Raw genomic sequence first — 15884 nt, 5'->3', positions numbered from 1 at the left:
ATGATATCAGAGTAACCCTACATCATCATTCCTATTTTGAAGATTTAAGAAGAAAAGCTAACAAGATTATATTAGTGGGTGAGCACATTTTGCTTGGCAAGCATCCACATTCAAGAGGCAGGACCTGCAGAGTGGGCAGGTGAACTGATACCTGTCTAGCCAACCTTGAATGCACCCCATATGGAATATGTGGCCACGCAGAGAGAGTTGGGTCACTGCATCTTCCCTCTCAAAGTCCACCAAGCAAATGGGGCACGTTTCATCAATTCTGCTGCCATCTCTGCTAGCCAAATCACCAAACATAGCCACTGGAAGTGGAAAATCATCTTGTATGCATGTTGGGTCATGGTGGAATGTGCAGAAGGTGAAGCCGAATATCATGAGCAGAACTTGTTTAATTTGAAGGAATGGAATCCAAACACAAATGTAGAAGACGATGGTGACAAAGCTAAAACGAGACTGGCCATACATAAGACAGATCATTTTGCATGCCCTCCTTTGTTCTTCTCTCTCTCTCTCTCTCTCTCTCTCTGAGCTCTGAACTTAATAGAGATGGATGAGTGTTTATGTAGCAATAAGGATTGCAGAGTCAAATGTTTGTTTATTTATTGGGGATTAACTTAATCGCCTTGACTTTGGGGGAGGCGGGAGACTCCATATTAAGAATAGTTTAAGGTTGTTTCAGAATTGACATGCTGTTTAATATTTTGCTTAGGCAATTGTCTGACTTTGAAATCTATAATGGCCGGCGCCGGCCCTACATCCTCCTGGTCTTCTCCATATAGAAATGGTTGAAGACAGCACTAAGAATTCTTCCAATGGCAGTTACAAGGATATAATTATTTGTCTGGCCCAGCCTTCATTTTGGGCAGTTATATGATGCACTAACCTAGTGTGATGAAAGGAAGACCCAGAGCGACCCACCAGGATGGAACCTTGGTTTTGACTACCTTAGATTATTAGAAAAGATAAATACCGACCAAATCACAGGGATCTTCTTTGGCAGCATTTGAATATATCTATAATTCTATATACCCTTTGAAGCTCCTAGGGGTGATGCACCTTGTACACTAAATTCTTATCGATTAAACAATGACCGACCATGGCATGTGGTGGGGGGGAATCAGCCAACCCCTTGTGTGAGACCTTGAGATGTTTGGAGGGCTGTCATCCGTCAGATGTTGAATACTGTAACGAGGCTTTAGGCTTAGGGTGATCTAGGTTGATAAGTGATAAACAAGCAACTCAGCTGAATCTTAGTGATGACAGCTTGAGGTGGTGGTGACTTCAGAAATACCCCACCTTCACACACAACTTCAAAGGCATTTTACAAGCAAATACAGCTCAACAAGTCAACGAATTATAAAGTGAGTGAATTCTATAAGGCTTGTCTGCATTACCCCTTCATTTGCAAATGCACATCCATGCTTGTCACATAACCCAGAATCAAAGCAGAAAAGGGATAAATGAACCCATGGGGAAGAGCAAGTCCCACAAGGATTCTCTGGGTGGACTTGGTGACACAAAGGTTGTTTCCCCTCAAGACCAACACAAAATGATTGTTTGGACTTCCCCAATAATCAAATTCGACTGGACTTTTTTGGGACAGCCTGCAAAAATCATGGAGAAATGCTTATTAAGTCAAGATGTTGAAGAAAACCATAGGCTGCTGATTCATAGAGAACATAATCAAACTGCAGAAACCCATGGGAAAAATGAGAACTTTGAGTAAGTGTAATACTTCTAATTCTTCAATTCACAAACAAAAAGGACGATGGTAAAGTTTGCTTTAGAGGACCGTGGGTCACTGGTAATCACAACCTTCAGTGAGAAAATGGAGACTGGGGTCAATCCTTGGGAGGCAAAGATAAAACCATTATCACTTGGCTTAGATTTCCAGAATTCCCATTTTACCAGAATAAAGTAATGTGGACAAGAGGAAGATGCATTAGAAGACTAGAAAGGTGAGAATGGATGGCCTCAAGAAGAAAATTTCACTGGAATGGGGTAGAAGAAGACCCATGCAAATTTCCAGTATCTCAATTTTGAGTGGATAGTAGAGGGAAGGTCAAATAACAGCCTGTTTTGCCTGTGGCAGAGTGGGAGGCAGAATGGAAAATGCACATGGCACATTAATGGAAACCCCAGGTGCCAATGTTGAACATGCAACCAACCTAATGAACCTGACAAGGAGCCTTTTGGCCCACAGAGAACCTAAGCAAAAAGGAGAGCTGTGGGCACAGGCAGCTCACCAACTGCATATTTTTGTATTTAAGCTGGATTCCTCAAACTGGGAGAGAAACGATAACCTGAAACAAGCTACTTCCTGATGAATCTCTCTGAAAGCCGGAACCAAGTCAACATTTTAGCAAGGTAAATGAACAAATTTGTTTAGCCCCCGGGGGCTGGCTCAGTTGGCAAGTGGTTGGGGTGGGATGAGGAGATTCCAGATTTGATTTCAGGTACTAGGAAAAACACACCTATAAGAAAAGATTTGCTCTTGTTGCTTACAAACTCAATTGACGTAGTTATTTCAACATTATGAATCATCTTTTCTGCATTATGAATCATCTCTTCTGCAATGTGGAGTTCGCCTTCTTCCTTGTATTGTCTAAGTTGTTTGTTATCTATGTTCTTAAGCTAACGGAAAACATAACAAATTGGTTATAGGCCCATTTCTCCAGTGAATAATTGCAGTCCAGACTTGCTCAATGTTCCATAAAGAAAGCAATACCAATTATGATACAAAAGTGCCAACTGCACTGAATTAAGCCCATTTTTCCTGTGTACCCTTTGAAAGTGGTGCAAGTGAAATTAAGGATGTTTGTTCTGTTCGAAACAGACACAGCATACAGAGAATGGGACATCTCCAAAGGGCCAACAAATGCTGGTTTCATGACTTTACCTGGATTCTGCATGACATTGCTACCATTTTGACAGACAATGTTGGACTTCCATCTTAAGCTTCAGTATAATGCATTTTCCATATTCTAGAACTTCTTGTTCAATCTTGGGTCTAATGAATCACCTGTAACATTGCATTTATACTCAAAAGTAGTGATTTTCTTTTGCTGATTTTGCTTTTAAATTCCCAATGAGAAAATACTACCACATGCAGTGCTACCAGGATTTCTGGTGAGGTAGGGCAGCCTTCACCTACATGGTTCAGCCACTCCAAATTTCGAGAAAAAAAATGGAATGAGGGTTTCTTACTCTAGATTTTTTCTTTATCACCTCTCTCTCTCCCTCTCTATACATATATATATATATATATATATTCTTATCCAAATCTTAATCTTTACTACACGAATCCAGTGCTAAAACTGTAGTTCTTGCTAGCTTTACAGAAAACTTCCAGCACACCTATCCTCTCACTCCTTTCTCTCCCCTTCTTTATTTTTTATTTTCTTTTTCTATTTCTCTGTGTATTTCTTCATTCAAACCTTAACCTTACAGCAACATAATGCTTAAACTGTAGTTCTTGCTACCTTTACAGAAACCTTCCAGCAATATTTTCCTTCTAATTTTAGATTGTAGCTTGTAAGACACCTAAAACCATTGCCAATCTAACAGTTTTTCCATAGTTTCCTTTTAATTTCAGATCATAAGACACCTTCGACATAGCCAATCTTATGCTTATTTCATCAAACCCTACAAACCAAAGCCCTTGCATATAATAATTTGATGTAGGTGGCCATCTAAGGGTTTTTCATACATCATTTACCTAAAAGATTGCTATTTGGAGAACTTGAATGGCTTAATAGTTCACTTACAGAAACTGATGCACTCCATCGATTTTACTATATTATTCCTTTCCTGAAACCATTTCCAATTTTTAAGGGTTTGGCAAAGATTAAGAATTTGCTAGGCACTCCACTTCCTAAGATTGACACGGGTTATAACTATAATTCCTTTGGGAATATTATCTGTAGTAGGAAGGGTGAGCAGGCTCTTGTTGAACTTTTTGAGTATGTATATTTATGTGTGTGTGTGTGTGTGTCTATAGGTGACTTTTTTTACCTCCTCATAGGGAATTCTACTTGGAATCTTGCAAATCCCATCATCAGCCCCTTGCTACTTGACCTAGGCCCCAAGGGCAACTTCTTGAGAAATCTCTCTATTTTAACTAGATCTTCTGTTGAAATTATTTTATACAACCTCAAAATTATGGTGGTTATCATGAGTTCTGCAAGCAATCTAGAGATTCTTTGGCACACAAGTCCTAGCATAGATTTTTGGAGGATCCTTGTAGAAACCTTCCTAGGTCAACTCCAACACTTGAGCTTTAAAGTGAACTAGGTTTCCATTCCTTCTGTAATAGCTCTTCATGCCTTCAAGATGTTGGATTTCCAATGTTTGATTCCTTGTGTCTATGAATCTATTGAAGACATTTGGTCCGATGGACTAATAAAGTTTTGCTCAATATGGAATTTCAATTTCTGAACATTTTAATATAGGCATTATTCTATTTAATTGCTATAAGAAAATTTCCACATACTGGGTACCTAAAAGCCAGAGAACCCATGTATCTGACTCATTATATTCTTTTTTTTGATGGGCAAAAGATAAAATATATTAAAAGCACCTAAGAGGAGGCATACAATAAACCCCAAGTATATCCAACTCATTACATTGTATTCCTTTTCTTTTTTATTTTCCTTTTGACTTCTTACTAGATGCCAATTGGATTTGCTAAATCCTATTCTTCCTCAATCTGCCCAACAAACCACTCTTCACCAATGTCGAAACCACAATTCAGCATACCATGAATTTACCATTAAAGCAGTCTTCCATTAATTAGGACCACCATGGCCATGAACATGAAATAGTGTTATCAAAAAAACTTTGCAACACATAGTTATATTAACACTTGTCAAAAAGGCAATCTAATTATTGTATAGACTAAATATGCTTTGCAATAACATCTAAGGAGACATAAAGGTAAAAGACAGCTCATGTGACATCTGAAATCATAGTCCTCCAAAATGAACTCATGCACTGGTTCAACAAGGAGGATGAAGGAATCAAAAGGACCTAAAACTAGAAAGAAATATCAAGACTGAAGATAATAACTTACAAAGTTATCATTCAAACAAGAAGCTCAAAAAGATCTCTGTGGGCTTTTCTTCCCAAAGAATGCCTCCCAAACCAATGGTGATTGAGGTCCTTTCTTGTCCAAGTACTCTCTAACAGCTTTGTCATCAACAAATAATCCTTTCTGTTTGAGTGTTACAATGACATTCTTTGCTTCTTCCACACCTTTCTCCTTACAAAACTCATGGATTAAATCCACCAATGTTGCCACATTTGGGGAGTGACCAGCCTCCAACATCTCAACACAGAAATCAACAGCAATGTCCAATCTATTACCTTTATACATTCCCCTAATCAATACTGTGTAACTAAAGGCATTTGGTGAGATGCCATTATTCTGCATTTTCCTGAAAATCCTCACCGCATCGTTAAGCTGCCGGGCCTTGCAGAAGCCCTCAACCACAGCAGTGTATATCACAACCTCTGGAATGGTACCCTTCTCCCGCATCAAACCGAAAAGCTTCATGGCTTCTTGGACCAAACCATCTTTGCAGAGGCCATCAAGCATGGCCACAGCATTGGGAATAAGACCGGATTCCTTCATTTTCCTGAAAATCTCATCCGCGTTTTGGGGCGGCTGCTCTTTGCCATGGTTAGCGTCTTGTTCTCTGGAGGGCTGAGCGGCCGCACTTTCTTGGGGGCGTTCCTTTTTTTGGACACCGAGCTTGAATCTTTCAAGAAAACCGTCCTCTAATGTGGCACCCACCTTTTCTGCAGGCGAGGGTTGGTTAAAGGGAGAAGCTTGGGAGGCTCTATCAACTCCCTCGTCTTTGGGGAGGCCAAGTTTTCTCTGGGGGATATGAGGAGGGGGACGATTCATTCGTTGCTCACCTCTCAAGGGTCTGTTGGGTATGGGGTTAGGAGGATTGCTGCTGCTGCCGCCGCCGCAGCTGCTGCTGCTTTTTCGTCCATACGTATCATCATCAGGCTCGGTTGATGGACTGAAGAGATCAGAGTTGTTTGCCAAATCTTCTCGCCTGCTTGCACCACGGGTACTACTGGAAGCATCAATGGAGCTGAAACGGCGTAACAGTAGAGGCAACGGCAATGGTGAAGGGTTGGAGGGAGAAGAATGAGATGAATGGAGAAGATCCTTCAAGCAATCAGAGAAAACAACCTTAGAAACCTTACCCTGCAAAGCCCGCATCATCTCCCCACCAAACTAGGTGATTCTGATCTCAATCAATAGGACAAGGAAAGCAATTGGAGGCCAATACCAATAAGGGTTTAGGGTTTTAGGGGCAAATCGGTAATTTAATAAAACAAGAAGGGTAATAGCGGGCCATGGCCTCTTTTCTCACTAGCCTTGTAAAACATCTTATATACACACCAACAGATAAGGTTAGAGCCTCTGCTGCACCCTCTGCCTTCACAATTTCATAATTTTCATGGATGGGTATGGTCCACTGCAAGTGAAGTAGAAGCCTTTTCCTCTTTCCTCGCCTGATTTTCTCGGAAAAGGTAAGAATCTCTCTCTTGAATAATCCTTAGCATACTTTGCATTTTCAATTCAAGTATTTCATTGGGTTTTTGGGTTGGCTGCAATGCCTGTAAATTTTAAAATTTCCCTTTTCTTTCTAATCATGGTGGCCTGAGAGTTAAATTAATCCTGCCTCTGTTTTGATGCCATTGATGTTTCAACCCAAATCTTTTTCAGGGGATATGGAAATCAGCAGCTCTCAAAATGGTAGCATCATGTGGTTCTTCAGGGATAAAGGTTTTGATGATAAGAGCATCCATGAAATGTTCAAGAAGTGCAAGCGCTTAGAGGGTGTGCACAGGGACAGAGCCTCTGAGAACTGGGCTTACTTGAGAACCATTGGTATTCAGGATAGAAAGATACCTTCCATTGTTACAAAGTGCCCTAAAATCCTTGCTCTAGGCCTCAATGAGAAGATTGTCCCTATGGTCCAGTGCCTTGCCACTTTGGGAACAAAACCCAGTGAGGTTGCTTCAGCCATAGCCAAATTTCCTCACATACTCTCTCATAGTGTGGAAGAGAAGCTCTGTCCCCTCCTGGCTTTCTTTCAGGCACTGGGAGTCCCTGAGAAGCAACTTGGAAAGGTGATCTTGGTCAATCCTCGGCTCATCAGCTATAGTATTGAATCTAAGCTTACACAAATTGTTGACTTTCTTGCTAGTCTTGGCTTTACCAGAGAGGGGATGATTGGTAAAGTTTTGCAGAAATACCCATTTATCATGGGCTATAGTGTTGATAAAAGGCTACGCCCTACTTCAGAGTTCTTGAAATTAATTGGTCTGACAGAGCAGGATCTTCAAAAAGTGGCAATGAATTTCCCTGAAGTCTTCTGTAGAGATGCAAACAAGATTCTGAGCCCCAATGTTGCTTATCTAAAGAGAAGAGGGTTTGAAGATGGACAGATAGCAGCTCTAGTGTCTGGTTATCCCCCTATTTTGATCAAGAGCATAAAGAATTCTTTAGAACCTAGGATAAGGTTTTTGGTAGAAGTAATGAAGAGAGATATTAATGAAGTTGTTAACTATCCTGACTTCTTCCGTTGCGGTTTAAAGAAGACATTGGAGTTGAGGCAAAAACTTTTGGAACAGAGGAAAATAGAATGTAGCTTGAGTGAAATGCTTGATTGTAATCAAAAGAAGTTCTTATTAAAGTTTAATTTGATTGAAAGACCTACCTAAGGTACAGCAACAATTTCTTTGCTCTGTTATTATGTAACCTGCGGTTATGTTGGTCTTGCAATATAAATTTATTTCCTTCATATTGAGAGCTTATTTGACTCTTCGGTTTGGTCAGATCAATGAATAATTAAGCTATGTGTCTCCAGCAGCTGCATTAACATACAGGAGTCCTATGTTATGGTTAAAACAAAAGATTTTACATCAAAGGAACCTAATTTTGTTCTCTAATGTGTCTCTGATGAAGTTTGTTGAAGCTCAGATTCATGATAAAGCAGCTTCATACGGGACCATTCTTGTATTTCTTTGATGTCCTTGTTTATGAACACCATTCCTGGTTGATGAATAGTATGCAATTCTATCCACCTGACTTGTCAATCTTTGGAATATTGGTAATGTAGATGAAAGTTTTAGGTGTCTAACATCCTCACATGTGCTCTTGTTCACCTGTTGGGAATGTATATTACCAGTTTATGTGTGGGTGTGAGCTTTTCAGGATTGCACTAAACCTTGATGATATTACAACTTGAAGACACTTTCTTCAATTTGAGGAAGCATATAAGATGTTCACAATTTTTCCCAATTTACCACAGGGTCTGTGATGAACCTCAGTGGATTGGCAGTGTGTTGAATGCGCTTTTAGTGATACACCTTTCCAGGTCAGCAGGAATTCTTCCTTGTCAGAAGTAAAGATTGTGACAGCATACTTGGAGTCCCCTAATTGGACCACCTTTTGTAGAATTTACTTCCATAGGAAACATTAATGTCAGTCACTGTACTTTGTCTGGTTTTTATAGTTCAGGAGCTTGTTAGATAACTTAGATTATTGCAGCAATATATATGATATACATCCAAATGGCTCACAATGCCCACATCTGTACATCCTTTCCACAATAGAAGGCACCAAATTTCAAGTCCCTCTTGCTGGCTTTTGTAGATAGCTCCCCTTTTTGCATCCAGACACCCTCACTGTTAAGTAACCAGGAGGTCCAGGACTGATGGTTACTTGTTTTAACAAAATAGCCATCCCAATGTTATCAATGTCTGTTTATTATTGTTCACTAGGTTGGAGAGTACACTTAGAACCACAGATCAAGGTTGCAAGAGGTGTTAGTTCGGTGAGGGTGATTTAGTTTTTAACTTACAAATTTTACAGGACATTTACGAGACTAATCTTGCTTTAGAAGTAAGAATGTTGGCAATAAGAGACAAGAGGAGGGGAATGTTGAGTGTTGCTGAAATGAGGAAACCAGGACAGAAAGCATTTGGCAGAGGCTAGAGGTTGCACATAGTGAGGATAAGATGAGGTAGAATCTCAAGTTGAGTTAGAAATCCTCAAGTTGTACCTGTGAGGGTGAGTGATTTGATTCTAGTCAGAGATGCTTAAAAGAAGCTATATTAATCCCTGTTCTTATATCTCAAAGGTGGTTTGAGTTCCCATTTTCTGGATATATGCAGGAGCACTGTTTTTAAGTGCCATCTGTTCTGGGTTTTTTGTTGGTTTGTGTGCCTTTGTTAAACTTATTTATCACTGTCACAGTTCAATCCTGTGGTTTAGTCTAATACTTCTACATTCGGTTCTGAGAGATTCCTAATTGGGGGGCCTTTCCTGATCAGTTGTTATAACGAGTAGAGTAGTAAAAATGCAGGGCGTGTACAAATCTATGTGCTCCAGATGCAATTTCTCTTAGTTCAGATTGAAGTTAGTAGGACAGCATAGACCTTTAGCATGACTTGTATTGATAAACTTGATCATCATTGTAAAGGAAATAATGGAGGTCTTCAATTATTTTATAATCTAATGATGGAGTCTTACTTCTTGGCAACCACTTTACAAATGATCAGACATACCATAGTGCCAGGCTTCAGAAGTAATATTAATCTAATTTACATGGGAAGCCATCCTTCAAGGTTTGCTTATTTGTTCATGTTTCAAATAGTTGGTCATGGACCTCTCATGAAATCCTGTGTGGACTGTTAAGGTAATTGGCAGAGATGTTGAATATAAAAAATCTTGAGCTTGCTCTACCTTCAGGATACTTGCAGTAATAATACAAGTAACCAGACACAGACTGCCACTCAATGTGGAATATTACAGAAAGATCGCTCTGGATTATTTCAGTAAGGCTGGTAATCATCTACTGTTCTGGGAGAAGCCTCCCCATCTGGAATCTTTGACATGATCAGCCCTGATCTTTGACATGATAATCTATGCCTGTCTAACACTTTCTCTAGAACATCTAGTGGAATATTTTGGTATAACCTGGCGGTGAGCTAACTAACAAGGTTTAGTTTTGTTATAGAGTAGTTAAAAGAGGAAAGAAAGAAAAATTTTAAATAAAAAAATATCTGAGAATTTATTTCTGAAATCTGAAATGAATCAGAACAGAGAAAAATCAAGCGGGTGGATATGTTTGGCATTAGATGCCAGCTTCTCTCCTAGTCTCCACATTGAAGAAAAGCATCAGTATCAGAACTCCAGGCTAGTTGCAGAGGTCAACTTGGCTACTGACATTTAAGGTGTCACTCTCTTGGAGAATATATACCACTACAGTCAAAATCATTAGATGTAAGTTGAGGCCAACATTGATGTCATGCAAGAACAGAATCATAAGTTGAGGCTAGTCGCTGGTGCCAATTTGGTTATTTACGAGATCAAACAGTGGATTATCTGATGATCAATGGATGCTGTGTAACTGTTAAGTTCTAAACAAAACAAAAATGCCCATTTCACTTGATTTCCCATGAGAAACCAACAATTTGCAAGTACATCTATCAAAACTGGTTACAGAGAAATGAACCTATTGCAGCATGATCCTTAGAAGACTTGCCAATCTAACAAGGCCTTGGGTTCTATCTACAGAAGAAGATCAGGAAAATGCGGCAAATTCCCAAATGCACAAGACTACTAGAAGTATATTAAAACAACTAGTTACAAATATACAAAATTGAAAATTCCCAACATGGAGAGGAGATGAAGCCCTTTACAGTATCAACCTCCGTTCCACAATTGATTTAAGGAGACAAGGATGCTATGCTAGGAAGTATGATGCTGGTGGTTGTGGGGGTGGTGAGGCTAGCCATGGAGGCCCATGTGAAGGCTGGCTTGAATGGAGGTACATGGGGGGCTGAGACAGAACCTGATAGAATCTGGACAATGGCCAGTGTTGCTGGCCGTTCACTGGCTGAGGGATGTGAACAGGCCAACCCTAGAAGTAGAAGTCTTCTTGCTTCATCATCCACATAATTGTTCCCAAGCCTCTCATCCACAGCTTCTACAATCCGCCCTTCTCGATGTAACATCCAAACCCAATCTACCAAGCTATATAGACGCTGGTTGTAAGAGATTTCACTTCCAGGACTTCTTCCACACACCACCTCAAGCACCACTGCTCCGAAAGCATACACATCAGATTCGACCGTGGCCTTCTGTGTGTGGAAGCACTCTGGAGCAACATAGCCCATGGTTCCTGGGAACCCACCTAGTTCTAACTCAGCATAGGAGCTTCTGTCATTGTCCAAGGCTCGGGCAAGGCCGAAGTCACCCAACCGGGCATTGAAGGTGGAGTCAAGCATGATGTTGCTGCCTTTGAGGTCACGGTGCACCACCTTCTGGTCGAACTCATTATGCAGGTAAAGAAGTGCTGACCCTACGCCCGTAACTATGTTGTATCGGCGTTCCCAATTCAGCGTATTATCATAGTGATCCCCAAATAGGTGCTTGTCTAGGCTCCCATTTGGCATGAAGTCGTAGACTAGGAGGAGCTTCCCTTTCTCGTAGCACCACCCTAAACAAAAAGCATGGATGTTAATCTATAAGCTTGAAATCAGGTCATTGATCATACTACAGACTAAAGCAAACCGAAAAGAAACAGAAATGAAGATGGGGTTGTGGCCTACTAAATTGATGAATTCAATCGTGGACAAGAGAGTAAAGGGGTGTGAAAGGGGATGTAGAAGAAAATTACCGACTAACCGGACAAGATGTTTGTGGCGAAGGCGGTGAATGATGGTGAGCTCCGCCATGAAATCACCTTTGCCTTTGATGTCGTCTCTAGAGAATTGCTTTACAGCAACCTCAGTGGTGGAATCATCACCATCCTCTTGCAAAACGCCTTTGTAAACAACTCCAAATCCACCCTGCCCCAGTTTCGTACTCTCATCGAAGTTTTTGGTCGCCTTCTTCAAATCCTTATACCTGAACTCTCTGGGCATCCCTGTCAACCTCCTCAAGTCCCCCAGCACATTGCCTTCCTCTCTATTCCCTCCCTCTCTTCTTTTCTTGTAATTCAGATACACAATCCCACCTACCACTACCAAGATCAATATCACCGCAGGTATGGACAACAACCACCACATGAACCCTTTGTCTCCGGGTAAAATCTCCATGTCTAACTTCCATTTCAAAACGCAGTTCAACTGGATTGCTGGGTAGCCTGTGGAAGCAGCGAACCCGAAGTAAGATTCCTGCTTCACGTAATGTTTGAGGTCTATAGTATCTCTAAGAAGCGGTGAGCTCGGCTTGGGATCCCCTTCTTTCCCCATGTACACCTCCATCACCTTAGCTTGGCCATCGTATTGGACCCAGACGCTGTAGTTGGTCCCTTCTTCAGGAGAAATTTCTATCCCAGAAGGGGTGAGAGAGACAGTAGTGTATGAGCGAACCGAGTTGATATTAAGGCCGATGTGGTTGTCGTCCGGATCAAAGTCTTGCTTTTCCGTGTCGAACTCCACCGCCACGATCTGGTTGGTGCGGTCACCGTCGGTGGTAGCGTTGGTGAGGCCAAGCCATTGCCCGTGGCTTGCTTCAGGTATGGTAAGATTGGGTGCAATCACAAAAGCAAAGCCCTCACCCGCATTCCAGCTTGGTTGCCTATAGATGTTAATGACGAAAAAGGAGACGAACGAGGCGAGGTTGCCGTCTTCTTCATCGCCATTGGAATCCCACAGCTTAAAAGGTTTAGGCCAGAAAATGCGGCCGCTTTTGTTGATAAAGATGTAGTCATCATTGGAGGTGTCGGGAGTTAACTGAAGAGCTCCACCATCAATGGAGGCCTGCCCTAAAAGTTTAAAGCTACCAGTGTCCCTCTCCTCATTGAATTCATTATAAGAGAATTGGGTCACCAGTACTTCAGCTGCAGAAGCCATGACCACCCCAGAGGTCACAAGGAGGAGGAAGATGACCCAGTTTCTACCCATTTTTGGTTTCATAGTTATCATTCTCCTTCTCTATATCCAACCACCAACCTAAATAACCAAGTCATACCGTTTGATAGTCTTCTACAATTATATTGGGAGTGGTCAAAAAGAAAAAAGTCAATAGTTTCATGCCCAAAACTCACTCTCGTGTCCCCTTTGATTTTTTCAACAAATTTTTCCGGGAAATATAGATTACATTAGGTGGTATAAAATGCAGTGGACTACGCCGAAGATCAAGTTGAAGTTGAAGGTGAGCGCCACGCAAGTTGCAGGCTGTATTTTTCCTAATCCTAAGCTTCATTCTGAAGTATCCAAATAAAATATGCCTTAACAACTAAATTATAATGACTTCTAATAAGAAAAGGAATAAACAATGAAATAGAGCAAAGAAAGCTTCAAACCCCGTGAAAACGTGATGCTAAGTGACGTCTCCTTGCCCATTAAGAAAGGGATAATGATGAGAGGAGAATAAGAAGTTTAAGGGCTAAGGGCCAAGGGCAAGGGCCAAAGTCAAAACTAGAAAAATACTTAGGGCACCCTGATCATCTGGTTACTGTGCCTGGACGCAGAAATAGTGACTTTAAAACATGTTGCTAAGTTTGGTCAAAAAAGCCCATCTGGACTTTTGATGAAGAAGCCCCAAAGTCAGTGTAAAAATATAAACATGGTTTGATTGGTAGTTAAAGACCATGTCAAGCAGGCCATGTAGGAAGAGTTGGCAGATCATTGTCTACGGAAGGTGTCTTTCTTTTTCAATTCTGTTATTTAGTGGTCATCATCTGATCTTCCCTCTTTCCCCTCTCTTTCAACCGCATTGGAAGTTCTCATTCCACCAAGCCCACTTGCATGTTTTCTTTTATGATATATTTCCCAACCCTTGTCTTCTTATAGCGGCCATACATGCACCGTGCGGCTGTTTCTCCCCCGTCTCTTGACCTGCTGCCTTTTCACCACAATCATGTGTATTACTTGTCAAATTATTGATCTTAATTTCTAGAACAAGACTAAATCATCTTTTTCTTTGACTATTCATTAATAATGGGCCTAACTAGTTCTTCATAAATGTATATTAACATCCTTGATTTGATTAAATTGGGAAAAAATTCCTAACGCTTTATATGTATAGATTCTTCTTAATCTTACATATAAATTTTAAAATCATAAGAGTCCAATATTAGATTTAGAGCGAACAATACTTACGTGAGAGAGAACAATAGTTACATCCAGTTTATTGGTGTAATGGGTATTCGAACTTATAAGACAACAACAATTTCCTTATATATATGTGTGCAATTAAGCATTCACACATTTATTTACGTATAAGGGAGTTAATTAAGGAAGCGATAGCAAAGAGAACTGAATATATATGTATATGCGTATGTAGCATATTCAAGCTACTTTCCCTTCTAGCTACTTGAATAGCAAAGCCCCAACAGCTGCAGCTATTATAGCAGTGGGATCTCCCAGGATGGCAGAGACAACAGCACTAATGGCACCAGTGGCTATCTGAGAACACTTGCTTGCCTTCCCTCCTCCCCTTCCACCTCCATGATGATCTTTCAATGTTCCTCCAAGGCTGGGGATCCTAGTCTGCAACTCCCTAACTTTGTTACTGTCCACTTTCAGATGCATGGCCTGCCAATTCTCCAGAAGCAGCTTCTTCACACATGATACATGAAGATTATAGGTCTTGCACTTGGACCTATAAGACCAACCTGGCCCTTTGCCCCCACAGCAGTAGCATGAATTTGAAAGCTTGAGACACAGATAAAGGTTTCTTTCCCCATCATTTAGGACTTGTGGAAGATTTGCACAGCAAGGATGCAGATCAAAGCCACATCTCTTGCAGTGGTAAACAAACCCTAGAACATCCTTCCCACATGCATCACATATTCTCAAAGCTGCCCCGGGGGGTTGGTGTAAGAATTGGAACTCACATTTCTTGTAGAAGGGATGAGTAATGGTGGGAGGAGCCACTGCACATGACTTGTGTAAGTCAAACTCACATTGCTGGCATCTGTGTTTGAGGCCAATACCTGCTTCTTTGCATCCATCACAGTTGAAAGGGATCTCTGTGTATTCAGGCTTTAGCTTGTGTTGGGGGTGGATTGGGTGAGAAACCTCTATCCTCATTGGTGGGTTCCTTTTTCCGATCTCTTTGCTGGCCCTATCTTGGAGTATGGGTGGAGATGGCTGTAGCTTATATAAAGTGGAAGGGGGTGGCAAGTTTGGCTTGTCTTTGAGTAATGAAAAAGGGCTCCTCCAACATATTCTTTAGGGTAGATACTTTGCTTAAGTTTTACAAATAGAGAATAACGTGGTTATGTGGATGTAATAATGGTTAAGGTGGGGAGAAGAGGGTTGAGTGAGGGACCAAGAAAGCATTTGCTGGAATCTAATGCCATGGGATAAGCACATATGGGTTACTTATTGCCTCTGGCTCTGAGATTTATCCTTCATGATGCCAGTCATTTACTCAAAGTATCAATGAAACATGCAAATAAATTGCAGGTGTTCAGCATCCTGCTGAGGCAACATGACTAACAAAGGATGGGTCATGGGTGTATAACTGAATTTCTCTTTTATGGACTTGATTTCTTCATCCACCAACTCAGTTTAAGATCATAATTACACTAAATCTCCAGATTGATTAGCTCTTGATAAGGTAACAGAAGCAATGCTAGTCATATGCTTAAGACATGATGAAAGAGCACTAAAACCATCCCAGACAGTTTTCTACTCTTTATTGCATAAGTTGATAGAGTTTTCCACAAGAAATATCATTTTTCTGACTATAAAGGATGTAGCGCAGCTTGGTCGTACGTTTGCTTTGGCTGCTGACAACTGTCTGTCTTGAAAGCAGATTAGTCACTTGTCAAAGGATGTGAGAACTTATCTACATTGTTTAAAATCATTGGTTTCTTTACTTGACCATG

General features: G+C 40.8%; 4 protein-coding genes across 4 annotated transcripts; 1 reads left to right on the top strand and 3 right to left on the bottom strand.

Moving 5' to 3' along the window:
* Nucleotides 1-1256: 1256 nt before the first annotated feature.
* Nucleotides 1257-6244, bottom strand: LOC100252103 (pentatricopeptide repeat-containing protein At4g38150). The gene is made up of 2 exons (XM_002283275.5): nt 5078-6244; nt 1257-1610 (listed from the first exon to the last, which is right to left on the bottom strand). Exon 1 carries the CDS (start codon nt 6242-6244, stop codon nt 5102-5104), a length of 1143 nt encoding a protein of 380 aa, XP_002283311.1. The 3' UTR covers nt 1257-1610; nt 5078-5101.
* A 196-nt stretch (nt 6245-6440) lies between these two features.
* LOC100252027 (transcription termination factor MTERF6, chloroplastic/mitochondrial) lies at nt 6441-7832 on the top strand. The gene is made up of 2 exons (XM_002280046.5): nt 6441-6555; nt 6752-7832. Exon 2 carries the CDS (start codon nt 6757-6759, stop codon nt 7750-7752), a length of 996 nt encoding a protein of 331 aa, XP_002280082.1. The 5' UTR covers nt 6441-6555; nt 6752-6756; the 3' UTR covers nt 7753-7832.
* A 2647-nt stretch (nt 7833-10479) lies between these two features.
* LOC100257156 (probable L-type lectin-domain containing receptor kinase S.5) lies at nt 10480-13213 on the bottom strand. The gene is made up of 2 exons (XM_002280031.4): nt 11718-13213; nt 10480-11537 (listed from the first exon to the last, which is right to left on the bottom strand). The coding sequence occupies exons 1-2, from the start codon at nt 12967-12969 to the stop codon at nt 10765-10767; spliced, it is 2025 nt and encodes a 674-aa protein (XP_002280067.2). The 5' UTR covers nt 12970-13213; the 3' UTR covers nt 10480-10764.
* A 1145-nt stretch (nt 13214-14358) lies between these two features.
* LOC100257225 (protein VACUOLELESS GAMETOPHYTES) lies at nt 14359-15081 on the bottom strand. The gene has a single exon (XM_002283256.4). It carries the CDS (start codon nt 15079-15081, stop codon nt 14359-14361), a length of 723 nt encoding a protein of 240 aa, XP_002283292.1.
* Between the last annotated feature and the right edge of the window lie 803 nt (nt 15082-15884).

The sequence above is a fragment of the Vitis vinifera genome, chromosome 3 (genome assembly GCF_030704535.1).
Source record: "Vitis vinifera cultivar Pinot Noir 40024 chromosome 3, ASM3070453v1".
Taxonomy (NCBI): domain Eukaryota; kingdom Viridiplantae; phylum Streptophyta; class Magnoliopsida; order Vitales; family Vitaceae; genus Vitis; species Vitis vinifera.
This window is presented reverse-complemented; position numbering and strand designations above follow the sequence as displayed.

Excerpts from the sequence above, each read along its gene's own strand:
- LOC100252103 (XM_002283275.5), bottom strand. The coding sequence starts at position 6,244 with ATGATGCGGGCTTTGCAGGGTAAGGTTTCTAAGGTTGTTTTCTCTGAT.
- LOC100252027 (XM_002280046.5), top strand. The coding sequence starts at position 6,757 with ATGGAAATCAGCAGCTCTCAAAATGGTAGCATCATGTGGTTCTTCAGG.
- LOC100257156 (XM_002280031.4), bottom strand. The coding sequence starts at position 12,969 with ATGATAACTATGAAACCAAAAATGGGTAGAAACTGGGTCATCTTCCTC. Across the intron at positions 11,538-11,717 it reads ACATCTTGTCCGGTTAGTCG|GGTGGTGCTACGAGAAAGGG; the intron begins GTAATTTTCTTC and ends CTTTTTGTTTAG.
- LOC100257225 (XM_002283256.4), bottom strand. The coding sequence starts at position 15,081 with ATGAGGATAGAGGTTTCTCACCCAATCCACCCCCAACACAAGCTAAAG.